At 47.6% G+C, this 27,985-nt stretch overlaps 1 protein-coding gene across 1 annotated transcript; it reads right to left on the bottom strand.

Moving 5' to 3' along the window:
* Window positions 1-484: 484 nt before the first annotated feature.
* Window positions 485-27,985, bottom strand: LOC146351708 (cytochrome P450 2J5-like). Its single transcript, XM_084845712.1, has 9 exons — window positions 27,872-27,985; window positions 21,834-21,996; window positions 18,037-18,186; window positions 17,590-17,750; window positions 16,191-16,367; window positions 5,036-5,177; window positions 4,269-4,456; window positions 3,280-3,421; window positions 485-1,105 (listed from the first exon to the last, which is right to left on the bottom strand). Exons 1-9 carry the CDS (start codon window positions 27,983-27,985, stop codon window positions 789-791), a joined length of 1,554 nt encoding a protein of 517 aa, XP_084701838.1. The 3' UTR covers window positions 485-788.

Below are 27,985 nucleotides of genomic sequence, written 5' to 3'. Positions count from 1 at the left end.
CCCCCCCCGGGATGGGACTTACCTTTCCCGAATGTCGCTCCCAGTGGCGGGTCGCAGCGGCGGTTCGGCAGGGCTTCGACAGGGGCGGGGGCGGCAGCCGGTCGAAAGCCGGTCGCCGCCATTCCAAGAAAAGTAAAAAACAACGTAGCCTATCATGGGTGACTTTAAAAAAAAAAAAAAGCGCGTACGCAAATGGCGGCCCCCATAGGGAGCCGCCATTCGCGTTCCTTATTTGGTCGCTGTAGTCTACGTAAAGATTCACGTAGACTACAGCGACCAAATAAGGAACGCGAATGGCGGCTCCCTATGGGGGCCGCCATTTGCGTACGCGCTTTTTTTTTTTAAGTCACCCATGATAGGCTACATGACGATTAACGTAGCCTATCACGGCTGACTTTGCAGATCTAGCTGTGATAGGCTACGTAAATCGTCACGTAGCCTATCACGGGGGCATTTTTTGTTTTTGTTTTTAACTTTTTATTTTGCGGCCGGGCGAGGCGAGGCGCCTCCTCCGCGGCCTGAATTTCGGCCGGGTGAGGTGGGAAGCCTCCCCCCCCCGGCCTGAACTTCAGGGGGAGCAGTGAAGCGCCTCCCCCCACCACGAAGCAAGCTGCGAGACCAGGTAAGTGACTTTCGTACACTCCTAGTGCTCATTGGAAGGACAGATACTGAAGCTGAAGCTCATATATTTTGGCCACCAAATGCAAAGAGAAAACTCCCTGGAAAAGACCCTGATGCTGGGAAAGACTGAAGGCAAAAGGAGAAGGGGAAGGCAGAGGATGAGATGGCTAGATAGCATCACCGATGCAATGAATATGAACTTGAGCATGCTCCGGGAGAGAGCGGAGGACAGGAAGGCCTGGCGTGCTATGGTCCATGGGGTCACGAAGAGTCGGACATGACTGAATGCCTGAACAACAACAACAACAGCGGGGAACAGCGCAGATTTTATAGGGATGGGGATGTGTTGTTATCCCTGCTGCAGGTTCTTGATTGAGTTCCTTCACTCCTTCCGGCAGCTGGAACCTGAAGGCCCTCACCAGGCTGGCCAAGAAGACGAAGAGCTCGATCCTCGCCAGCTGCTCCCCCAGACACACACGAGCCCCTGGGGAGGAAATAAGGGAAAGGCAGAAAGTGATTAATAACGCCCAGGGCATCAACCCAGTTAGGAACAGTGCATCTGAGAAAGGTGCATGTGCTACTCTTTCCCAGCCCAGCCCCCCAAAGCGACCCACCAGGAGCTGGTGCAACTGCCCTCTCCATAAGCCCCTTTTACTGTATTGGTTGGCACCCCTCTGAGAGGAGGGGCTTTGGCCCAGGGAACACCAGTAGCTGGCATGCTTGCATACAGTTTCAAAGCCAGCAAAACGACTGGAAATACTTGTGACAGGGAAATATTAAGGGCTTCCTTCTACTCCGCTGCCCCAGGCTGAGTAATGTCACTGACCCGGTTCACGGCGTCACTGCAGCCCACTGTGGCTTAGCCCACAGGGTGCCAGTTTGCAGTCAAAGCCCACGGTGCTGCAGCTTCTCACTGCATGCGACCCGGATGAGGCCGGGTTGTTGGGGTGGTTGAGAAGCCACCCAGAAGCCGTGGGCTGTTTTAGGGTTGCGGGTTTTAGAACTGCCCGAGCAACCAACCCTTGCTGGGTTCGCATGGAGCGAGAAGCTTCAGTGAGCCCCTACCACGCCCCGAATATTCAAATTGGTGATTGCCACTGTGGCAATAGCCCCACAGGGGAATTCGTCCACAGTGGCTTCTTGCTGCATGGAGCTGGGCCAAGATCTCATAGCTGATCATCAAAGATAACCCTTGGTCTTGCAACTGGCCAACCCAACCATCGTGGGATATGTGTCACAAATTCAAAGGAAGATGTCGCGAGGGATGGAAAGGGAGGGAGAAGAGCCTGGAGCTGCTGACTCTTCTGCCACACACCCCTTGCTTGAGTTGATAACTGACTGAAAGGTGGCTACAGCGTTTTATTGCATCCTCAGCTGCTCTGCAGCACTATGCACAATTCACGAGGGTGATGGTGGAACAAGCCTTGCATCCCTCCTTTACAGCCGAAGGCTGGGGATGGATGGATTCAACTCCATCCGGGGCGTGGGGGAGCTCGACAAGCGGCCCCCCTCAGCAAGCCTCCCTGCTCGCCCCGCCCCCACCAGCCGAGCCACATGAGCTGCCCCCCCTCTGTGCGCAAGGGCTGAACTGCTGGAGTCATCGGCACCATGTGGCCTTTGGAAGGGGGACAGAATGAGAGAGACATAGAGTTTAGCATGCTGAACGTTCCAGAGTCTGTATATGGCATCTCCAATTAAAGGATGGCGATCATAGGGAATAGAACTGAGAAAGGGCCTAAGAGCATTTCTGCATGAAGCTGTTAATCAGCTGTTAATTTGCTATGTCTATTTTTGTTTCGTCAAAGAATTGAGATCTGAGCACTACATGTCGAACGTTTCTTTTCCTGCTTTTCTGCTACATGGGATCTAGATGACACTGTGGTATAGTGGAATAACGCAAATGCACAAGAGGAAATCACGCTTCCTTTCACGTCCATCATTAAATACCACATTTTCCTTGCTCTAAAAAAGCTCAGCTTAAGTGCTGGTTAGACACAGAAGCCAAACTGGAAGGTCTAGTCAACATCTAGAGAACCTGTGAACAACTGAGCGTAGGGAATGACGACTACATGATAAATGCCTTGTGTAGAAACCAGCTCTATGAGGTGCTGGTAGTCTGAGGTGACAGTACTAGGGCAATAGTTTGACTCAGTACAAGTGCTGTATATTTTGTTATGGAAAATGAAGAAACCTCATCATCCCAAAGATGAATTTCATTTATCTTTCAGCACTTCCACTAACAAAGCCACAGAACACTGAGAGAGTCTACATGTTAAATGGGAATGTAATTCAGTGACTATTACTAAATAATCATCTTCCAAAGTCCAGCACTAACTGTACACTCCTATGCATGTCTACTCAGAAGTAAGGGACCTACCCTCAAGTAACTCTGTAGAAAATTACAGCCTAAATAGAGCAAGTATAGCTTTGTTCTTAGAAAATGAAAACCTGAGACAAACCCCAGTCTCCTTCAGTGTTGACATTTGTGAGAAATAAGTTCAGTCTGTGATTTCAGGCCAGACCAGACTCAATTACATCTAATGAAAAGAACTGGGATTGTTTCAGGCTTGCCTGAAAGGAGTCACATGGAATCTCTTGGGAATAACCCAGAAAACAGGTGTATAAATCACAAGGAGTTCTGGATTTCTGCATTTATACCTGTGCCAAATGGCAGAAATGCTTCTCTAGCCATAAACTGTCCATCTTTGTCCAAAAAATGATTTGGGTTGAATTCTTGAGGTGTCTCCCACTGTTCAGGATCCAGAAGAACAGAGCGCAGGTCTGCAATAATAATAGCCCCCTGCAAGAAAGAGATGCTTGACTGAGAATGAAGCCAGAAAGAGCACCTTTCAGGATTGTTCCTCACCTTCCCAGTACTGGTCATAGTAGCCACACATACCTTTCTCGGACCGGACGACTCACTCTGCATTGGTTATCTGATTGGCTATGTTAGTTCAACTCATATTCTGCAGAAATATGGTGCTAGCCTACATAGTCACTGGGCCAAAGGAATAAAAAATGTTTCAGGGGAGTGTTTGCTGGTGGCCACACCTTCAGTCGTTCAACCCTTTCCCTTTTTAAGTGCTTCCAATACAGCCAATGGCAAGTTGGCAGGCTGTCTTCTCCCCCTCCCACCCATTAAAAGAAAGGCTCAGAGCAAGCACTCTGGATGACCAAATATTTCCCTGCCCCAACATTCCCCTGGGATGGTGCTAGCAGGTGGGGAATCATGGCCAGAGCTCTTGCTTTGGGGTTTTACTTTTAATGGGCGGGGGGAGGAGAGCCAGCCTACATGGTTACAATTGCTTGCACAAGCAGTTGTTTAAAAAGGAAAGGGGGGGATTAAGCCACCGCTGTAACCACCGCTGTACTTCAAATCCTTTCACACGCACCCTTGAAAATAATCAGAAGTCCCCTTTCCTATTTGCAACCTGTACATGGGAGGATGGGGCAGGAACTGGGCGTGGGTATTTCAGTTCAGCCCTAAATCCCACGTGTTCTTTCTAAAATAAAAGCTGGATGTTTACAACTGTAACTTTGAAAACTTTCAGATTTGTATTTTTGAATCCATAAAAAAATGAAATTCTAAGTATATGAAGCTCCTTGTTCCTGGGATACAGGATTGCAGCTATCACAATATTCCATACCTTGGGAATGAGAAAACCATGTATTTTTATATCCTCTGTACATTGTCTTGGGATTGGAACTAATAAAACATATTTTGAACGCTGGATCTCGTGAATTACAGCATTAGTATAGGGCAGTTTCTTTTTATCTTGATAGCAGATTGAGTGAGAAGAACCTAAAACATCTTCAATCTCCTTGTAGACCTTATCTAAGGGGAAAAAATGAAAATGGAAGCTTTAGTTTGACTATTACTTTTTATTTTACAAAGCTTCAATCTACATGAATATTTATTCTACATGTAATTAGTCCATTTAGGTCTCTCAATGAATCCCAGTTTACAATCAGTTTATTGCATTTTTCGCCCTGGTTTTTCTCCAAGGAGACCAAAACACCATACATATTGGTCCCATACCATTAATTCCTCTAAAAACCCTGTGAGCTGAGTTGGGGTGACAAATACAGATTGTCCCAAGGTGATCCCAGTGAGTCTCATGGCTGCGTGGGGCTATTTTATTTTATTTATTTATCAATACTACTTGTATACTTGTATTTTGTGCTAACGGTTGTAGGCCATACAGGTTCTGGCCTCGTAACGGACATTCATAAACTCATTTGCTTATAGATAAGTTCCATTTCTTCAAGAAAGCTTCTTGGAGGCACAATCAGACTTAAAGCTCAATGTGATCTTTAAAAACTTCCCTATCTTAGCACATCATTTGATAAGTGTGAACTCTTGAAGGAATTACATGATGGGGCTCAAGAGTGGGCCTTTGGATGTCTCTCTCACCTTGGATGTCTGGATGACTTGCCAGGAGCAGCAACGCCCATTTCAGAGTAGTGGCAGTTGTCTCTGTTCCAGCGAAAAACAAGTCTAAAATACACTGAGCCAGCTGCTCTTCGTCATAGGTAGAGCTGGGGTCATTCCTGCTCTGATGTTGACAACAGGAGGGGTACAATTTCATTTACAAAGGATCACAGCTTGCCCTTCAACACTTCCTTACTTTCTGTGCCTCCCTCATTACCCTAGCTGCAAGTTCATTTTTCCTAGTTGAGTGTGACAAGAACCTTGCACTCACAAGCATACCACACCTTCCCCTGCATTTCAGGATCTTTGGACTGGGGTTGTGCTGGATGAAAATAAATCTACATCATGTGAAATGCTGTGTCCCAAATATGCATTGAACGCCACATTAATTAATGTGGAATAACCAGTGCCCCAAGTTTCATATTCCTGATGCTCAATAACACCCCTTTCTCACTCCATAATAACCCTGATTGTGAATTCAATAGGGTGCTTAAAGAATGTCAGGGATAACTGATCTACATTGACTGTTGACTATGCATCCAATGTGTGCAGTGATTCTAGTCTGATTTTGTGATAGTAGGGATGTTAGAGAATTCCGCCACAGATTCCAGGGGGGCTGAATTCCAATGAATTCAGCCTCCCGGAATCCGTGGTGGAACGAAGCAACCCACCCCACCACCCCGCGAAAGCCCCCTGGAACGGAGCCTACCTGGCTGCAGCTCCAGCTGCAGCTTCGGCTCCAGCGGTGGCTCCAGCGGCGGCAGCAGTGGTGGCTCCAGCCACTGCCAGGCTGCTGTGGACACAAATGGCGTCCTGAGTAGGGGACGCCATTTGCCTCACTATGGTAGCCCTTGATAGGCTACGTAAATATTTACGTAGCCTATCACAGCTAAAGCGGGGACGCAAATGGCATCCCCTATGCCATTTGCATTCCCGTTTTCTCCATGATAGGTTACGTAAATATTTACATAGCCTATGACAGCTAAAGCGGGAACGCAAATGGATCTAAAGAGCCTCTTGTTGAGGGTGAAAGTGGAGAGTGCAAAAGCTAGTTTGAAACTCAACATTAAAAAAACTAAGATCATGGCATCTGGCCCCATCACTTCCTGGCATATAGAAGGGGAAGAAATGGAAGCAGTGACAGATTTTATTTTCTTGGGCTCCAAGATCACCGCAAACGGTGACTGTAGCCATGAAATTAAAAGACGCTTGATCCTTGGGAGGAAAGCTATGGCAAACCTAGACAGCATAGTAAGAAGCAGAGACATCACCTTGCCGACAAAGGTCTGTATAATCAAAGCTATGGTTTTCCCAGTAGCAACGTATGGCTGTGAGAGCTGGACTCTAAGGAAGGCTGAGCGCCGAAGAATTGATGCTTTCGAACTGTGGTGCTGGAGAAGACTCTTACGAGTCCCCTGGACTGCAAGGAGGTCAAATCAGTCCATCCTAAAGGAAATCAACCCTGAGTGCTCATTGGAAGGACAGATACTGAAGCTGACACTCAAATATTTTGGCCACCTAATGCGAAGAGAAAACTCCCTGGAAAAGACCCTGATGCTGGGAAAGATGGAAGGCAAAAGGAGAAGGGGACGGCAGAGGATGAGATGGCTAGATAGCATCACTGATGCAATGAATATGAACTTGAGCACACTCCGGGAGAGAGCGGAGGACAAGAAGGTCTGGCGTGCTATGGTCCCTGGGGTGACGAAGAATCGGACAAGACTTAACGACTGAACAACAACAAGAAGTGCTTCGCCTAGCAACAAGGACTCTCACCCCTCGACCAATAGTAGCTCCCAAAATGTTAAACAGAAGGGACAAAGAAAATGTGAGAGGCAAGTTTTTCAAAATGCTAGAACTACAGGGAGTGATTTCCTTTTGAATCACGAGAGCCTCAATGCCAGCGACAATGAATCAAAAACAAAGAACTGGATTATAGATAATGGGTGCACTAGCCACAGTACATTTTCTAGTGAATTTTTTTTGATGAACTTAATGTAAGTCATTATGGAAAAGTCCAAACAGTAAATGGGCAAACTATGAAGATTCAAGGCAAAGGGAGTGGAGTATTACAATGCTAATTGCCTGATTAAAATGTTGCAAATATATCAAATGAAGTGTTCTTCATTCCTGAGTTGAACTGCACCATGCTATGTGTGTCTGCATTGCACAAAAGAGGTTTTGCAATAGGTTTGTGCATTGCACAAAAGAGGTTTTGCACTTTGAAGACGAAAAGTGCACAGTAATCAAAAACAATGTTTTATATGCACAAGGATTTGCAAATGGAGGTGTCTACAATGAAAGCAGCCTGCATCCCTGGCACAGAAGACCTGGACACCACGATACAAGGTGATTCTGGAACTACAGAACAGAGACCTTGCAAGAGGTATCAAGGTAAAACAAAGTATTAGTGATTATACATCTAGGTGCATATGCTGTGTAAAGGAAAAGGGGACCAGGCTCTCCTTTCCAACTCAAATTGAAAAGAGAAGCACCGAAGTGCTAGATCTTGTTCACGGTGATCTCTGTGGTCCAATCGATGCAGACCGACCTGATCAAGGGCACCACACAGATACCATTTCAGCAATGGCACAGTACAGCCCCAAACATAGAACACCTTAGAGGGTTTGGCAAGAAAACCTAAGCTTATACACCAGAGCAAAGGAGGGAGAACTAGATGCCAAAGCAGAAGAGACTCTGTTAATTGGCTGTGCTCCAGGAACCAAAGGGTGCAGAGTGATGGATTTAAGAGCAGGTGAAGTCAGCACAAGGCACGTGGTCTATACTGATGTGGAATATAGAGCTGGCAAGAAGGGAACTGTATTAGACAGCTCAGAGACAGGGATGGATGAATCCTCCCACACACACCCCATGCCCCACGTGCCAAAAGCCCTCCCCATTCCTGGCCCCAGCGAGCACATGGGTCGAGCTGCCCAACAGTCTGCGGGCACTGGGCAACTGCTTGCGAGGCAGTCGGTCAGCCCCTGCACCCTCCTTGCATGGAAGAGCATGAGGCCCTGCTGCCGCACAGCGACCACCACCCCTCTCCCGGTGGCCGGCAGAGAGAGGTGAGGTTGCTCAGCAGTAGCAAAGGTGGTGGCAGCAGGATGGAAACCTCTCTGCTCCCATCCTGCTGCGGCGAGCAGACGTGCCTCTCTCTGCCAGGCACTGGCAGAGGGAGGGAGGCGCAGTTTTTCAGTGGTGGAGTGGCGCCCCCTTCTTTTGCAGAAATGTTTCATTTTCGCTGAAGCAGCCCCTTCAGAGAGAAGGAAACTCTTGCATCAAATACCCATCTCTCAGGCAGCTACAGCAGTGGGGACAGGAGGGGGAGAAGAGAGTGCCACTCCCCGCTCCTCCTCGCATCCCTCCTACCACAGCAGCGGTGGCGATTGAGACAGGCCCATTGTTTTACGTAAGTGTCAGACACTTACACAAATCAACCAGGGCCTCCCTGAGCTGCCGCCACCACAGCAACAGGGATGGAGGAGCAGGGGAACGGTGCTTCCTCTCTCCTCCTCCTGTCCCCATTACAGTGGCAGCGGCAGGGACAGGCAGCTTGGGGAGGAAATGGGCAGTCGCGTGCTTGCCTGGCTAGGTGCGAGCTGAATTGGGCAAGCGTGGGCAGCTGCTAAGTGGCATCCAGGGGGCCAAGCTGGTGAGATCACCAAGCTTCAAGCCATAGATGGACGCCCACGCCATCCCTACTCAGAGAAGCCTGATGACAGATACAAGCCCCTCACTAGTGCACTAGAATATAGAAATGAGACAACAGAACCCCCACTACCAGAAACACATCCTGAACCAGTCACGGAGCAGGAAAGCAAGGTAGATGATGCATGAGGCGAACCAGAAGCTGAGGGCAGTAGAGCTGAAGAAGGGGATGTAGATGTCGAGACAGATGTGCTGGAAGATACTGTGAACACAGATCAGATTCCAGACCCAGCTCTCCGATGCTCATCATGACCCAACAAAGGCATACCAGCTCGATGCCCATCCTACCTCGAAAGGTTGGTACCACCCAATGAACTGCCAACTTGGGAGGAAATTGAACAAATACTGAAGGCTGAGGCCAGCTGAGCGAAAGAAGCAGCCCAGGAAGAAAAAGAAGTCCTGCATGAGAACAAAACCTGGATCCTAACCAAATTACCACCAGGAAAGAAAGCCATGGGATGCAAATGGGTCTTCAGGATAAAGCAAGGTGCAGAAAGTGGAGTGGAACGCTACAAGGTGAGACTAGTGGCCAAAGATTTCTGCAGAAATGTAGAGAAGACTAAGATGAAACCTTCGACCCTGTAGTGAATATAGCACCATCAGAATACTCCTGAGTCTAGCAGCCTCCAGAAAGATGCAAGGCCCCTAGACATGAAGACTGCTTTTCCCCATGGAGAGATAACAGAGGAACTTTATATGGAACAACCTCCAGGTTTAAACCCAAGCAAACACATATTGTGTGCAATTTCAAGAAAGGACGGCAGAGACTTAAAGAGGCAGCAAGAACCTGGAATGAGGAACTAAATAAAAATGCTCACAGAGGCAGAGCAAGGCTTCAGACAAGGTGAGGCAGATCCATGTCTGCATACCAGAAACAGAAATGGACATTTGACTTTGATTCTGGCATATGTTGATGATCTCATCATGATAACACAAAGAGATGAAGACTATGCAAGAACTGTGTGCCATCTAAACAAGGAAGCAGAAATAAAGTAATTAAGAAATGTAACTTACTCTTTAGTAGGGCTATGCATGGACCCCCTGATCTGCTTCGGATGGCACTTTGGACCTCTTGCATCTGCCCTGCTTCACTTTGGACTGATTCAGACTTGGTCTAATTCACTTCAGATTCGGATCCAAAGCGAGATTTGGATATCCGAATTATTCGGATTTTATGTTTTCCCATTGACTTGCATTGGAAAACAAAAATGACCCTAACGTTTTCAGTTTTTAGGTTCAATATACAAAATTTGGGGACTTGGCAGCTGCCATGGAGGTGATCCTATCTGCCAAATTTTAGACAGTTTAGCCCAGTAGTGTATGTGCTAGGTGCAGGTAAAATGTGCTTTTTTCAACAAAAACTCTCAAAGCAAAGAGCTATAACTTTTTACTGGTTCCACAGAAGTCCATGAAATGTGGGCATCTAGCAGCCCCCATGGAGGTGACTGAACCTGCCAAACCTCAGACAGTTTGGCCTAGTAGTTTTTATGGCAGGCACAGGTAAAAGTGCTGTTCTCAGAATCTCAAACCAAAGGTAATAAAGGGAAGTTAGGTGAAAAAAGAGGAGTTAGGTGTTTAAGAGATGATTAGGAGGAGGTCACTGTCCCTAATCTCTGGTGTAGGTTTTTTTGATGTGCAAATATCCCCCTCCCCTAGTACTTTCCTATTCAGCTTCACACTGGATGACCTCAGGCTCTCTTTGGCTGAATGGAACCTGGGAAAACAGTGATGGCAGAGGAGGGGAGGCAGCTACAAGAAGGGGCACAGCAAGCTCCCCTCTTCCACGACATGAGAAGGAGATGCTGCTCCTTTGGCCAGACTGCTACTGCTGCTACCTGCACCAGCCTCCTCAAACAGTGACCCCCCCAGGGACTGCAAGTAGCCTCCACTTGCTGCTGCCCTGTGCCAGGACACACTGTCCGGACTGGGTGGTGGTGGAGCCAGCCTGGCTACTGGTGGTGCTGGTCCCACCAGCACCTCGCCCACCTCTCCCTGCCAAGACCTCTTGGATGCCTCATATTGGGCTTGCTGTGCACCATAGCATGCAAGCCAAGTGTGTACTGCTTTGCCCATTATATATTATATATTTCATGAAATGTATAATAAATGTGTAGTGCTTTGCCCACTATATTGTATGGACTCATTTGTAGTGCTTTGCACATGCACAAATACACATGAGAGCAAAAGAAAAGGAGATACAGAAAGAAAAACTACCTACAAGCTAAGAGGGGTGGGGAGTACATTATAAAGCCTAACAGAAGAGAAAAACGTTTTTGTTTTGGTTTTTTGTGTATATTTTTTTAGAAAGATAAGAGTTGAAATGGGAAGGGAAGGAATACAGGAACTGTGAAGGGGGGAAGAGTCAAAGAACATGGCATGGAAAGTAGTTTTGTTTTTGTTTTTAATAAAGAATCTAAAAAGAAAGAAAGGGAAGACTAATAGGAATTAGGGGTGTACGAAACCCTGCTTACCTGGCTTCGCCGGGTTCTGCAGGTGGGGGGAGGCGCTCCGTCCCTCCCCCCAGAATCCTCGATGGGGGGGAGGCGCTCCGTCCCTCCCCCCGGAATCCTGGTCGGCCGGCCGCAGCCGGACATCCAGCCGCTGGGCAGCCCTGCAGGGACTCAAATGGTGGCTGTCATAGCCGCCGTCATTTGCGTCCCTGTAGTGAGCTGTGATAGGTTACATAAATATTTACGTAGCCTATCACGGCAGGGGGAAAAACCCCAGCGTACGCAAATGGTGGTAGCAGCTGCCATTTGTGTATGCTGGGGTTCCCCCCCTCCGCCGTGATAGGCTATGTAAATACTTAAGTAGCCTATCACGGCCTCTGCAGGGACGCAAATGGCATCCCTGCATTAGCTGTGATAGGCTACGTAAGTTTTTACGTAGCCTATCACAGCTGAAGAGGAAGAAGCGAATGGCGGCCGCAGGACGGCCGCCATTTGCAAAGCAGCAGAGACGGGAGCAGGTAAGTGCTCCGTTTCGCCCGCCTTTCGTGGGGTGGGGGGGCAGGGGCTTCGTTCCACAATGGTTTGCGGGGGGCCGAATGCACTGGAATTGTGGAATTCTCTGACAACCCTAATAGGAATAGCTGAATTGAGAAGGGCTGGGTGGGAAGGAAGAAGAATGACAAGTGAAACTGCAGTAGAACACACAGATCTAGCTAGCCAACTCTCTCTCTAGCCAACTGTCTCTCACAGTGAAACGAAAGCACACCGATCTCCTATTCTATACAGCAGCACACACACACACACACACACACACATACCATCCTCCACCACTGTCACTGATTGGGGCTGAACGTAGTTGTCTCCAGTCGGGCAACTAGGGTTTTTTATTTTATTTATTATTTATTATTAAATTTATTAATCGCCCATCTGGCTGGTCACCCAGCCACTCTGGGTGATGTACAGCATACAATAAAACAGTTTAAAACAATAAAATTCTACAATAAAAACATTTTCTAAAATACCCTAACCCACCCCAAATGCCTGCCTGAACAACCACGTTTTTAATGCACGATGGAAGCTCATTAAAGAGGGGGCATGATGGAGTTCCCTAGGGAGGGAGTTCCACAGAGTGGGGGCCACCACAGAAAAGGCCCTCTCCTTCATCCCCACCAGTCTAGCTGTCCTGGCTGATGGGACAGAGAGAAGGCCATCCGAAGCTGATCTTGTTAAGTGGCCTGTCTGGTGCTGCTGGAGGCGCTCCTTAAGATAGTTGCCATTCGCCAAGGCTCACCATTACCCCCCCCACGTCCTCTCCTGTCCCGCCCGCTCTGTCCTCCTCCTTGCCCTCTCCCTGAGCTTTTTTGCAAGTTGCAAGTTGAGATGTTGCAAGTTGATACATTTTAGAGACAGGCTGTCTGGGCTTTAGAATGGCTTCAGAATAGCTCTGAACCTCTGAGGCTTGATATAACCTCTTGATATGAGGAGGGCTCTGGATAGGGGTGAATGCTCCTTCCTTGTTCTCCTCGACCTCTCAGCGGCTTTTGATACCGTTGACCACGGTATCCTCCTGGACCGCCTGGAGGGGTTGGGCATTGGAAACACTGTATTGCGGTGGTTCCAGTCCTTCCTCTCTGGCAGGTACCAGAGGGTAGCACTGGGAGAGGAGGTTTCGGACCCGTGGCCACTTACTTGTGGGGTGCCACAGGGTTCCATCCTCTCCCCGATGCTATTTAACATCTATGTGAAGCCACTGGGGGCTATCATCAGGAGGTTTGGGGTGCAGTGTCATCAATATGCAGATGACACGCAGCTCTACCTCTCATTCAAATCTTCACCAAGGTTGGCCGTAGAATCCCTGTCCAAATGTCTGGAGACGGTGAGTGGCTGGATGGGGAGGAATAAGCTGAAGCTCAACCCTGACAAGACCGAGGTACTTTTGGTGGGAGACAAGAGGAAGCTGGTGGATGTTGACCTGGTGTTGAATGGGGTACAGCTACCCTTGAAAGACCAGGTCCGCAGCCTGGGGGTCATTTTGGACTCCCAGCTGTCCATGGAGGCTCAGGTGTCAGCTGTGAGCTGGACAGCGCTGTATCAACTCCATCTGATACGGCGGCTGCGCCCCTACCTTCCCGACCATCTGCTCCCATCGGTAGTACATGCCCTGGTCTCCTCTCGTTTAGACTACTGTAATGCGCTCTACGTGGGGTTACCCTTGAAGACGGTTCGGAAACTGCAGCTGGTACAGAACGCGGCGGCTCGCCTGATTAAAGGCAGCCGCCGGCGAGATCACATCACTCCAGTGCTGAAGGAGTTGCACTGGTTACCAGTTGTTTTCCGGGCCAAATTCAAGGTGTTGGTTTTGACCTTTAAAACCCTATATGGTTCCGGCCCAGCCTATCTTAAGGAGCGCCTCCAGCAACACCAGACAGGCCGCTTAACAAGATCAGCCTCGGATGGCCTTCTCTCTGTCCCATCAGCCAGGACAGCTAGACTGGTGGGGACGAGGGAGAGGGCCTTCTCTGTGGTGGCCCCCACTCTGTGGAACTCCCTCCCTAGGGAACTCCGTCATGCCCCCTCTTTAATGAGCTTCCGTCGTGCATTAAAAACGTGGTTGTTCAGGCAGGCATTTGGGGTGGGTTAGGGTATTTTTTTAAAAAAAATTTATGGTAAAATTTTACTGTTTTAAATTGTTTATGGTGGGTTGTACATCGCCCAGAGTGGCTGGGTGACCAGTCAGATGGGCGATTAATAAATTTAATAAATAAATAAATAAATAAATAAATAAATAAATGAGGCACAGTGAAGCACTTTGGTGATGACCCACTTCTCTTCGAACCGCCTCGGGGCTATTCTGACCTGGTTCATAGCTCCAGGATTCAGATTTGGCTCTGAAGTGGTGCACAGCCCTACTATTTAGGCATTCAGATTGAAAGAGGACGGATCCTATCTTCTCAGTCAATGGCAAAAGATGATTGAACTTGGGAACATTAGGACTCAAAGATACCATGGCAACAAATATGGGGGCAGACTTCTCAAGAAGGAAGAATGAAAGTGAAATTTTACCAAGCAACAGCAAGTACAGAACACCAGTAGTAAACTCCTATGCTTAACCACTTCTGCCAGACCAGACATAACAAGTGCTGTAAGAATCACAAGCTGAATATGGGCCAACACTGTGATGTGGCTGCAAAAAAGGCAAATGCTGTTTTGGGCTGCATTAATAGAAGTATAGCTTCCAAATCCCATGAAGTACTCGTTCCCCTCTACTCAGCACTGCTTAGGTCTCATCTTGAGTACTGTGTCCAGTTCTGGGCGCCACACTTTAAGAAGGATGCAGACAAGCTGGAGAGGGTTCAGAGGAGGGCAACAAAGATGATCAGGGGACTGGAAACAAAGCCCTTTGAGGAGAGCCTGAAAGAACTGGGCATGTTTAGCCTTGAGAAGAGAAGGCTGAGGGGAGACAGGATAGCGCTCTTCAAATACTTGAAAGGTTGTCCCAGAGAAGAAGGCCAGGATGTCTTCTCGATCATCCCAGAGTGCAGGACACAGAATACTGGGCTCAAGTTACAAGCATTCAAGATGAGGCTGGGCAGCCATCTGTCGGGGATGCTGTGACTTGGATTCCTGCATTGAGCAGGGGGTTGGACTCAATGGCCTTGTAGGCCCCTTACAACCCTACTATTCTATGATTCTATGAATCCTAAGCAGAAAGACCAGCTCTCCCACTGAAAGAAACTGGGTCGCTGTTTAAAGAATGGCTGGATATATGAAAGACACAATGGACTTTAAACTAAAGTGACCAGCTAGTAGCAATCCAGACCTGGTAGGCTACACTGATGCAGAAGGGGCTGGGGACAGCTCTGATACCAGCGGACACTTGTTCATGTATGGGAATTGCAGTGAAAAGGGGGAGACAATCAGCGGTGCTGAAGAAAACAAAACTTATTGCGCTCCACGCATTTCAGAAGGCTTCCTTCCTTCCTCAGCAGCTATTAATCAAATCAAACGTTTACATTAAAAGTGCTGTCTTACAGATAACACCCTGTTCCTATATTATACAATTTCATACAACCTTTTTTTTTAATGAAAACGTTGCAATTCCACCATCTACAGCCTCTCAAAAAACAGCAATTGCCATTTGCACGTACTACAGAATACTCCCACATAATACCTTCTAAGTCACGAGATTACGCCAACATTCGCCTTCCCACGGCTGCATAGCTTTTTAGCAAACCCATGACAAATAGTCCTTACATCAACTCTAGTCCCTCAGACATACACTGACCTATTAGATTTAGAAGCCATTTGTTTTCTTGCTCTGCAATAAACAGGTGTCCTTACTTCTGGATACTTGCATACGCCATAGTTGAAATCTATTGCTCTCACGCCAGGAGTGGTGTCAGAGGTGTGCCTTATAGAGTAACTCTTATGCCAGTTACTCAACCTACTCCACTCCACAGGTGTTGTGTGGATAACATGAGGTGGAAACTATGAACATGTACGTAAGCTTTTTCGAAGACAGTGGGATTAAAACACAATCAAGAAATCACTGTGCACAATCAGGATGATTAAAAAGACTGATCTTTTTTGTTTATTCAGTATGTGTTTTGTGTAGAATGGTCCATAATCCATAATTATTTTTTAGTATAGAAGCAAAATCCCATAGGCCAGATGACTCGACGCATACATTTCCAGTCATCAACAGCCACCCTACCATACTCCCAGTTGGGCTTTTGAAAATATCAGCTTTTTGTTTTTCCAGACATTTGAGAGGATGCACTTAAGTGGATGTATGGAGTATAACTCACTTCAGCAACTGAATTTAATATGGGTGAAGTTTGGGAGTTTGGGACTGAATGCAAATATTATCTGAGGCTGAGAAAAAAGTACTGGTGACTCGTGAGATATAACAGTCAAAGGAGGAAATACAATCATAACTTGGATGAGTAGTTTTCAAACAGAAATTCCAGACTTACTTTCTCCATCTGAAGGAGATAGATATCCACGAAATCCTGCGGCTCATGGAAGGCCGGTTGCTCCTTATGCTTCTCTATCTCCTCTTTGGCATATGAAAGCACCATCCCCACAGCAGACAGTGCCTTTTTGTGAGGCCCTGGAAGACGTTTCATGATCCATGGGAACAGTTCATACCACTATAGGGAAGACAAAAGCAAAATCCTGACACCATCAGTGAAGAACAGAGTAACACAATCCACTATCAGACGGCCCACTTCGAACAGCATTTCAATATCACCCTCTGGATTATTTGTGATAATAATAATAACTTGGGCAAGTTGTAGTAAAAATGCAACCTAAATGCCATTGTATGTGTCTTAAGCAGCACGTAGTATTGTAAGAGCTGCGCATGCCTGGAATGAGCAGACAGTAACCCTAAGATAAGGCAGCCAGGCAAACCGCTGGCAACCAATCAAAGTGACACGCTGGCTGAGGAATGCAAGCTAAGTGATAAAACTGTAGCTCGGGGGTTGCCCAGGGTCGACTCTGCTTTTGAGCGTGAGCTCCTTTGTCAAACTGTTTGCAAACAATAAAATCGAGTTGGACCCAGCCTGAAGTTGACTCTCCTCTTTGGGGCAAATTGGACTAGCCTCCAGGGGGCGAAACTAGCATTTTGTGCAACAAAGTTACTTTCCTTTTAGTCTTCTTAGTTTGCCTTCCTTGGAAATGGGAGCTTTGTGAAAGGCCACCCTGGCCATGGCAGCCATTTTGTGAGAATGGCCACAACACACTCTCAAAATGTGCCCACTGGCTCTAAAAGGTTGGGGATCCCTGAGCTCATCTTCTTTCTGCATTTAAGTGGCTATTAAGATGTTTCAGTGGGCATTTGTCTGTGAGGTGCTGCTTTGCTGTGAACTTGGTTGGCTGTTTTATCCTGAAGCTGCTATGAACTATTTTCTCGATTATTATGCGCATTTTAATTGTGCTTTTATTTATTGTGATGCTTTATCATAGTGATTTGTTCCTGATAATTTTTGAACCTACTTTAATACTTTAGAAAAAAAAAAGCAAGGTAGATACATGGTATGTAAATAAATGGCAATGTTAAAAATTAAGGTTCGGTATTCAGGTGAATAATTGGAGGAAAGATGGGATAAAAATGTAACTCTAAAGAGTTCAGTGTGACACATACGTGGTCTCCTCACCCCCTTTTATCTTTACAATACTTGTGAGAAATAGGTTAGTTGTGAGACAGGAACTGGGCCAAATGTGAGGGTGTATTGAAGGACCTGGTCTCACGTGACTTGCCCAAGTCCAACAGTAAAACCACCGTCACAAAGGTTTTCATAATGCTGAGAGGGGAGATTGATCTTAGACAGAGACCTGTCTGAGTTAGTAAGAAAGAAAAAGGCTACTCACCACATGAAAGAAGGAACCTAGAAATTTTAAGGCAACATGAACAGCTTCTATCAGTTTCTGGAATTGTTCATCCTCAAGAGAAAACCGGTGTCCAAATGTCACAGCACAGATCACATTGGAGACTGAATTGGTGATGGGCAAGGAAGGGTCAAGTGGCTGCCCTGGAAATTAAGGTATATTAATATTAATCCAACATCTCTTCTTAATACCCAGAATGGGATTTCATAGTGGCCGGGTAGCCGGCCAGATGGGTGGCTAATAAATCTAATAAAAATAAAATAAAATTAATAAATATTTGTGCATGGGAGACAACTGGGATCTTTTGCAATTTCTATTTGTGTTAGAAATCACCAAACATAAATGAAATTGCACTCCCCAGTGTATAGAATGTACAAAGATTTCTGCAGACTGGGACATGTACCTGCACCATCTCCTCATATTACATACCCTTTGCACGTGCAAAAGCCTTCACCAGCTGCTGGGCCTCCTCTTCTATTTGGTGCTCCATGCCTTTCTTCCCCAGTCCCAGTTTCTGCAGAGCAACTAGACCAAACCGTCTCTGCTGCTTCCAGGTGTGACCGTTTGACATTGCAATACCTGAAGCCATCAAGAATCAATAAGATGTTGTTACTCACAAATTCATGTTAAAATTGTTAGGTTGTCAGCCTAACAAAGTCAGCATCTACCGGAGGTCATGCCCACGCATCCAAGAGCTGCCCATTCTTTCAGAACCTAAGGACTGTATTGCTGAGGCAAAATCAGTCTCCATCTAGTACAGTTCCTGATCCCACTGCTTCCACTGCATGCTTCTTCAGCAGAACAGCATGGGGATCCTGGGTAGGTCTCACAGTAAGGGAATGTTGGTATAATACCTTTAACCACTGCTACCAGAATAAACCTCTTCAACTTATAGAAATTCAGGACTTCACCACATGAAGCTAAACTCCCGCATCCTTACCAGAGCGTCTGCTTCTGGATTCTTTGTGGGATTAAGATTGGCTCCTTTACGTGGGAAGACATGTGCTTTGAATCACAGACTTCCTTTCTAGGCAAGTTCCATATGTTTTATTATCCAAGCACTAGATGGCGCTGTAGTATAGCAGAACTGCACAACGCCACATTACTGATATATTATATTAATGTCCCTTAACAGGTTATCTCCAATCTTTTAAAAAGTGGGATAAAGGTAATAAACTGTGGTAGGGGCCCTGGGGCTTGGATGTCATATAAAGGTCCTGTAAACTTCCATGAGTAACCAATCTTGATCACATGATATAAACCCTCAGTAGCCCAGTTTCTATGGTGTAGGCATGTGGTGTAGGCACTAGAGAGAAATGTAAAAAAAAAAAAAAAATTATTAAGGGAAACAAAGTTGGGGAATATGTCATTTTATGAATAATAGATTGAGATGGCTTAAATATGCTTGGTTACAGTTTCTAATACATAAGAGAGTCTTTCCCAGCTAAATAAGCTCTCAACAGCTTTCTCCCCAGACCACATGACCCAAAACTCCACCCTAGCCAATCCCACACAGCCAGGAATCGATGCTGAGTCTTCCTCTGCCTCCAGGTCTTCCTGCTGCTTCTGTCTTCTAGGACAGTTCAGTTTCAAGGACCTTCCCCCAAATTCCCTCTGCTCAGGCCTCTGCTTAAAGCCTTCTGGTGCCGGGCTCTGCTGCCTGCTCGAAGCTTCGCCACAGCCTCACGGCTTCCTGCTTGCCTGAGACACCGTCTCTGCCCTGAAAAGCTTCTTCCACAGGGCCCCCCCAACTGGAAGGCTTGTGTCTCCCCCAGCTCTGAGCTCTGCTTCCTTCAGCCCTCTCCTGACTTCCCTCTCCACCTTCTAGCCACCAACAGCCAACCACCTCATATTTTTCAAAAAAATTTAAAACAAGCAAATCACAACCAAAGGTATTTACACAATAGAGCTAAGTAATACAAATGGTATTAAAAGAAATAAAAGTTGCAAAATGCAAGTTGCTTTACCCTAGCTGTACTTAGACTTCTGTGGGCTCCTTCTTCATACTCTGGTCTTCTGACTCTGCTCTTACTGCTCTGGTCTTTCTGATTGTATTTATACCCTCCTCTCCCAAAACCAAAAGTGTGGCTTCAGACTTCAAGAAATGAAACTTAACTGGAGAAATGAGACTAAAGCTTAACCAGGGAAATGAAAGTACTCCTCTTAGGGATACTCTCTCCCAACAACCCCCCCCCCCAGGCCTCTAGGCCTGATGTTTTTTCCCCCTTGATTCTGTGAGCTTCATAGCCTGCCATTAAGTTCTATCAGGGCAGCAGGCACAAGACACAGGGCCTTTTCAGTGGTGGCCTAATCCCTGTAGAACTCCCTCCACAAAAGATGTATGTTTGGCTCTGGTTGCTTTCAAAGAGGGCTTTCCAAACTGAATAAAGTTTTTGGTGTATAATTTAAACTGCTTTTCCTATTACCCATGGTGTTCCATTAGATGAGTTATTGTTTAATGTTTTAAATTGCTTTAGGGTGCAATCTTATGCATGCTTAGACACACAAAAGTCCTACAACTCCCAGCATTCTCCACCCAGCATGGGTCTAAACATGCATAGGATTGCACCCTTAATGAACTCAACTGTTAATTGCCTTGAAAGGGCCAAAGGCTCTGAAAGGAAGTATAGTACACGTAACAATGTAATCCAGCTAGCTTTCCTAGGCTGTTGTTTAATGCTGCATGTACATTCATGTGTGATATCCACAAGTTATGTATGTCCTTTGTGAAATTTCAATGTAACACTAGGGTTTCCTATATGTATCATAATCTGTGGAGATATAATTCATGGGAATTGCTGCCCATCATAGACATGATAGCCAAGTTCACATATGATCTTTGCCCACATGGGTGCATGCCTGAGAGATGTTGGGGCTGCTTGCATAGTGTTATGGCCAACTGGATTAGACCAGAGTGAAGCCATACTGAGGCCCAGCAAAGGATGGGCCTGATTACCTTCACTGTGGAACTTTTGAATGTGTACATGACCACCCCCACCCCCTCTCTCCGAAAAATGCAAGATCTGGAAAGTTCTGAAAAGCAGTTTGCCTAACCAGCAAAAGTTTCTATATGTGAACAAGACAAAAAGGGAACCGCCAGTATGTCACCATTCTCCAGACAGGCCAGCCAACGGTGTAAGAACTTGAGGTTAAAGTAGACTTCTTTTTTAGTCAACAAGCATTCTGCACATGATCAGGTGGTTGTGTAATCGATTTCCTAATAAAAAGCTAGTGGTGTCTAGCATGCAGCAAGGAGTTTATTTTACTGTGCAGAGAGTGAACTCCTCCCACTGCAGAGTTTTCTCTCTATCAAATAAAGGTGTGTTGGATTTACACAGATATCTGGTGATCGCTAAGGAACAGCAATGCTGAGCCACTTCTGTGATGCTCAGCCTAGCTGTATCTGACTTGCAAGCAGCAGAGGCAGAAATAATTAATCCAACCATGTTTATGGGTTCCATCACAGGAGTTACATATGCAACAAGTCCCACAAACAGAACTTGAGATCTTAGAGGAATCTGGATGACTCACTCTTATCCTCATGCATTTGCTATGGGAGTAGTGTGTGGTTTGCTATTCCCTAGCTGACGTTGTGCCATAATCACGTACCTGTTTGCCTGCCTATCTGTCTCTTATTTTCCCCCCAACGCACCTGCTCTTGCCCTCCTTTGTTTCTTTCACAGCTCCGCTTCACTGCTCTTTAGACATGGCTTTTCCATGTATACCTTTCAAGCCCTTGGAAGCCTTTCTCACAATCAGTTCATGTCACCTTTGTTGTCTTCTGAGTGAAGGTGATGCTCTATTTTACAGATGTGGAGCATTTCTACCCCAGCCTAAAGTCCCACATTTAAAATGGTGCTCCCTTTTGAATGCAGGATCATGATGGACTCCTTTACATGCACGTCCCTCCCCCTCCCCTTCCCCCTTATCTGATTCTTTGACATATTTCATTATACAGCCACTAGATGGTGCTGTGGTCTAGCTCCTCTTATTACAGGTTTTCCTCTTTTCAGGAGGGAACTCAAGCAGAAGTCAAGCACTGTAATTTGATAGCACTTTATCTCTGATCTTTTAAAAAAATGGGATAAAGGTCATTTAACGTGGGAAATGCCCTGGAGGTTGATGACATCATTTAAACTTAGTGAACTTTCATAGAGAGATCCTTTGTTGTCTTATGTTTTCTTTAGAGAAAAGAACAGTACAAATTCTTACTCTTCACAACTTACCTCTTTCTCCTCCTACAACTTTAAGGAGAGGAGTCAACGCTCGCTCTGATAATTCCTTTGCATGGTTGATCAGCCCTTCCTTCACAGCTTGGAATCCAGACAGAACTATCACAGGCTGATGTCCTAGCCAGATGGTGTAAATATTTCCATATTGCTTTGCCAGCTGCCATTTGGGTCAGAGTAGAGAACAGATATGTTGCAATCAAACAAAGCAGATTACTTCAAGTTAACACATGAACATCATCCTTCCTCAGTTCCTCACCTCTGCAGTTTCTGGCCATGTGCACCTCTCCTCTCTGCCTTCTCTCTCCCAGTTTTCCTTTCTCCCTCAGATGCTTGCCAGATCTTCCTTTCTCACCTTTCCTTCATGCTCCTCTCTCCTCCTGCCTGCCTTGCACCGGCCTAGGATGAGGGCAGCAGAGAGGCCCTTCTGATTGCCCAGCCACACCACAACAGGCAGGAAGGTGCTCAGTCCCACAGGACTTGCACCGATACCAAAACCTTTAGCACATTACAGTTTTGATGGCTGAGGGCCAAAACAGACATTCCTTTAAATGCATGTCAAGCAGCTAAATCGAGGTGGTGTACGGGGGATTTTAAGATCTGGATTGGGGGGCCCACACTTACTCTTCAGTAAAAATGAAAATGAGACATATCAGCTAGACACACAGTTAAAGTTTTGGCCATTAAAGCAACCTTCCGCAACCTCGTGCTCCCAGATGTTTTGGACTACAACTCCTAGGCTTCCTCATCATTAGTCATGCAGGCTGGGACTGATGGGAACTGAAGTCCAAACCGTCTGGAGAGCAGGAGGTGCATGGGTCTCCAATTGGTTGGTCAGGACCCACTACTGGGTTACAGCCTGACCTAAGGTGGATCCTAAAAGCAACAATACCACCATATAAAATACATGGTAAAAAAAGAAAAGAAGTAGATTTCAAATGCATGTTTCAGCTCAGGGTGGGTCCCTGGTGTGAAAAGGATGAAGCTGTCTGGCTTGCAGAGAGTTAATGGGTTGTGAGGAGGGTTTCACTGCTAAGAGCACTTGGTGCCAGAGGTTCTGCTGGAAGGGAAGACGAAGGTAGATCAGAATAGGGATGTTGCGAGTGTCCAGCTGGGGTTTGAGGCCCAGTGAGAAATTGCCAGCTGAGCCCCCCCAGATGCCAGTATGTGGATCCTGGACCACAGCGAGTTCACCCGTCCCTACATCAGAATTCATAATAAGCGTCATCTAGACCAGGGCTCCAGGACCCGTTTCAGCCTGAGGTCTGAACTGCATTTTGAAGAAGCTCTCAGGGTCCACATTCCAGTGGTGGGTGGCAAAAGCAAAAGGTGCACAGGCAGAAAAACAAGAAATACCCATCTATTTAGCTTAAAGCTCTTACTGACAGTAATGAAACCTTAGCAGAGGCATTTCCACTAGGGCTGTGCACCGCTTCTGTCCGAAGCCCAAATAACAAGTCGAAGCAGGCTGTTTCGGAGGTGGCTCTGTGTGGTACAAGGTGGGGCAGAATAGCAGTGAAGCACCCCAGAGCGAAGCAGCTTATATACGAATGGACGCTCTGGTGAATGGAAACTCTAGTTGTCATATCAGGGCTGAATGTAACACAGAAATCTCCAATCACAGACAGCGGTGGAGGAGGGGGGAAGATTGAATAACTGGAGAAAAACGGCTGTGTTTCAGAGACAGAGATCATTCTGGTGGTGTTATTCAGGGATATGAAAAGTAAGAAAGCCCCCCCCCACCCCTGCTCTGCTTGCTGGTTCCTCCACCTCGGCCATAGAATCATAGAATCATAGAATAGTAGGGTTGGAAGGGGCCTACAAGGCCATCGAGTCCAACCCCCTGCTCAATGCAGGAATCCAAGTCAGAGCATCCCTGACAAATGGCTGTCCAGCCTCGTCTTGAAGGCCTCCAGTGTGGGAGAGCATGAGAACATGATCACCATGTTCTTAAAAAACATGGCAATTGGAAGTCTACAGGCACATAGACTTATACGCAAAAGCACTGTGGATCACCCAGGCAGGAGGAGGAGGTGAGGCGCATGTCTGCTGCTTGGTAGCTGTCTCCTCCACATGAGCAGGAGACGGGTAGCAGTCCTTGGGGGTGTTTCCACCAGCGACTTACCCCCTCAATTGACAAGGCACAGCACCGCTTCGTTATAGAGATCCTGAGGGTTAAAATGGGGTGTGGTTCTGGTGTTGGAAGAAAGTAAAACAAGGATCCATGATATCGAAAAGGGATCCTCATGATTTCATATGGTTTTTAAAGGGGAGACTCCGAAAACCACCATCCAATCACAGAGCACATCTGCCCCCACGGACTGATGCAGAAAAATCACAGATCTACCACTTGCCAGCGCAGCCATGGTACAAAGGCAGGGATCCGAGGCAGGGATCCCCTTCATTTCATATGATTTTTCACACCATTTGAGGTGAAGCAGAAGATCTGGGATCTGCTGGAAAGTAGCAGTTTGGGGATTTTTAGTGCGCATACTTGGACGAAGATGAGTTCTGTGCATTGATGGGGGCTGACTTTTTACCCAATGTAAAAATTCAGAGGATCCATATTGAATTGGGCATCTTATCCATGGCTTTATAACATGATGGTGCTACGAAGCCCCCAAATCTATGTTTTTTGTCACTCAGTCCATGGGCATAGATGTGCTCTGTGATATGACGGTGTTTGGGGGTATCTTTCTTGTAAAAATCATGAGGTTCCCTAAGGATCCCTGCCTCAAATGCAATTTTTTTCCACCCTGGTTGCACCCAAGAGTGGCGGATCCATGATTTTTCTGGTTCAGTCCATGGAGGCAGATGTCCTCTGTGATTGGATGGTGGTTTTGTGGGTCTCCCCTTTAAAAATCATATGGAATCATGAAGACCCCTGTTTGATTTTATGTTGTTGTTGTTGTTCATTCGGTCAGTCGCTTCCGACTCTTCATGACTTCATGGACCAGCCCACGCCTAGGGATGTACAAAAGTGACTTACCTTTCCATGGATTATGTTGATAGTGGGAGGGAGGCATTCCGTCCCTCCCCCCGGAATCCTGGCCGGTGGGGAGGTGCTCCTTTCCTCCCCCCTGGAATCCTGGCCGGCCGGCTGTGCTCCGCAGCGATTCTGCGAAGCCGCCGGCCGGCTCCGCCAGCAGCTAAGGATGGATGAAAGTCCCTTACCTGGTCCCGCAGCTTGCTTCATGGTGGGGAGGAGGCGCTTCGGTTCTCCCCCCGAAGTTCTTGGCGGGGGAGGAGGCGCCCCGCCCCGCCTGGCCAAAATTCAGGCTGGGGGAGAGGCGCCCCATCCCTCGCCGCCAAAATTCAGGCCGGGGGGGAGCGCCCCGTGTCCCCGGCCACGAAATAAAAAAAGTAAAGTAAAACGAACAAACACGTGATAGGCTACCTAATGATTTACGTAGCCTATCACGGCTAGATTTTCAAAGTCAGCCGTGATAGGCTACGTAAATCGTTACGTAGCCTATCACGTGTTTGTTTTTGTTTTTTTACTTTACTTTGTAATGGCGGCGGTGGCAGCCGGTCGGAAGACCGGCCGCCGCCACCGCCTCCGCCGAAACGCCTCCGGGACCCGCCGCCGAGAGGGACATTCGAAGGAGGTAAGTCCCATCCCGGGGGGGCGGGGGGCGGAGAATTTCACCACCAATTTCAGGGGGCCGAATGCATTGGCATTCGGCCTCCCGAAGATTCGTGGAGAAATTCTCCGCCATCCCTACCAGCAGCCGGACATCCGGCAGTCAGCCGTGATAGGCTACGTAAATGTTTACGTAGCCTATCACAGCTGATTCAAAAACAAACAAACAAACCGTGTGTACGCAAATGGCAGCGGCCACGGCCGCCGCCATTTGTGTACATGTGTGTGTGTGTGTGTTTTTTAAAGTCAGATGTGATAGGCTATGTAAAGATTTACGTAGCCTATCACATTGTTTTTTTTAAACCTAGCCGTGATAGGCTACATAAATCTTTACTTAGCCTATCATGTCTTTCTTTTAAAACTGGAAATGGCGGCGGCGGCAGCCGGTCAGAAGGCCGGCCGCCACCACCGCTGCCGCCGAACCGCCTCCGGAGCCACCGCCGCCAGGAAGATCTGCCCCAGGTAAGTCTCATCCTGGGGGGGGGGCGGGGGGGCAGACCATTCCACCACCAATTTTGGGGGGCTGAATGCGCTGGCATTCGGCCTCCCCGAGATCCGTGGCGGAATTCTCTGACATCCCTACCCACGCCAGAGCTTCCTGTCGGCCGTCGCCACCCCCAGCTCCCCCAAGGTTTTATGGATCCTCATTTTTCCCAGTCTCCTTTGTGTTTACTGCTCTCCTTCCCAGCACAAGCATCTGTCGGTCTACTCAGAAGTAACTCCCATTGTGCTCAATGAGGCTTGCTCCTGAAATGCAGGTGCATTTTCATCTGGACTGTCTGACATTTGGCAGGTGGGATCCCCTCCATGGAGGTGGAGAGGTCCCCAAGTTTCATGTATTTATCATGAAAACTGAAAAAGATATGATTATTTGTGTTTTCCTATACAAGTCAATGGGAAAATGTCCAAACCGAGTGGTCCGGATATCCGAATATCATGTCAGATCTGGGACTGAGTTGAAGCGGAGGGGATTCAAATTGGTCCGAGTTGAAGCAGGGCTGATTACGAGGGTCAGAAGTCGCATCCGAAGCGGATCGGGGGCCCATGTATAGCCCTAATTTCAACCTTTTAGAATGGGGAAAAAAACTGGACAAAAGCTGGGAAAAGCCCCAAAGAATTGATATTAAGGAGAAAGGGGGCATGGTTTTCTGTGGAACCCTGGAGTTCCAGATTGTGGGGGCCTAAGATAGGGATGGCAGAGAATTCTGCCATGGATTCCAGTGAGGCCGGATTCTTTTCCTGGAATCCATGGCGGGATGGCCTCCTGACCCCCCCCACCTCCCTCCGCAGAATTCCCCGGGATGGAACTTACCTGGGGCAGATGTGGCCGATTAGGCGGCAGCGGCGGCTCCAGTGGTGGCGGCGGCTGGTCTCCTGGCCGGCCACGGCCGGGCTGCTGCGGCCGCCACTGCCATCCTTGCAGCTGTGATAGGCTATGTAAGAATTTATGTAGCCTATCACGGCTAACCCTCCCCCCCAAAAAACCCAGCTTACGCAAATGGCGGTGGCTATAACAGCTGCCATTTGCGTTCCCTATTTTTCGCTGTTCTAGCCTACGTAAATATTTACGTAGGCAATTACGGCAAAAAAAAAAGGGAACCGCAAACAGTGTAGTGGGCGCTATTTACGTTCCCCCCCCCCGCCGTTTTATCCTATGTAAATATTTACGTAGGCTTTTACAGCAGAAAAAAAGAAAGAAACGCAAATAGTGCCCACTACGCTATTTGCAGTTCACTTTTTTTTTTTGCTGTAATTGCCTACGTAAATATTTACGTAGGCTAGAATGGCAAAAAATAGGAAACGCAAATGGTGGCTGCCATAGCCGCCGCCATTTGCGTACACCATTTTTTGGGTGGGGGGGCATGCCATGATAGGCTGCATAAATACTTACGTAGCCTATTACAGCAGCCTGGAAGGATGCAAATGCTGGCTGCTACGGTGGCCACCATTTGCGTCCGCAGCAGCCCGTCCGCAGCCAGAAGTCCGGCTGCGGAAGGCCCTGGCCGGCTGCTCCGCAGAGCCGCCGTGGAGCAGAGCTGGCCGGGAAGGATTCCGGTGGGGAGGACCGGATCGCCTCCCCCCCCATCGAGGATTCCAGGGGGAGGGACAGAGCACCTCCCCCCCCAGCAGATGCCCCGACCGGAACCAGGTAAGGGATTCGTACATCCCTAGCCTAAGGGCTAGATTTGTCTCCCCCTCCCAGCAATGCTCTCGGCCATGTTGCAACATACACCAGCGGACATGCAGGGAAAGAGGACATGCAGGGAAACCTGTTTTATTTCTTCCTTCTCCATCCAGTTACATCTAAGTAGGGATGGGGGAGAATTCTGCCACGGAGCCCAATTCTTGGAATCTGGCCCCATTGGGGCCCATGACAGAACTGAGCACTCACCTCTGCCTCCCCCCGGAATCCGTGCAGGTCGGCTCCCTCATAGTGTTGATCCTGTGGAGCCAGCTGCCGGCTCTGCTTTGCTGGCGATACGTCCAGCTGCCATTGCCGTGCCAT

The sequence above is a fragment of the Heloderma suspectum genome, chromosome 3 (assembly GCF_057233095.1).
Source record: "Heloderma suspectum isolate Gila_16-S chromosome 3, 16-S_ref, whole genome shotgun sequence".
In the NCBI taxonomy this organism is placed as follows: domain Eukaryota; kingdom Metazoa; phylum Chordata; class Lepidosauria; order Squamata; family Helodermatidae; genus Heloderma; species Heloderma suspectum.
The sequence above is the reverse complement of the archived record's forward strand: the minus strand, read 5'-3'. Positions and strand labels throughout refer to the sequence as shown.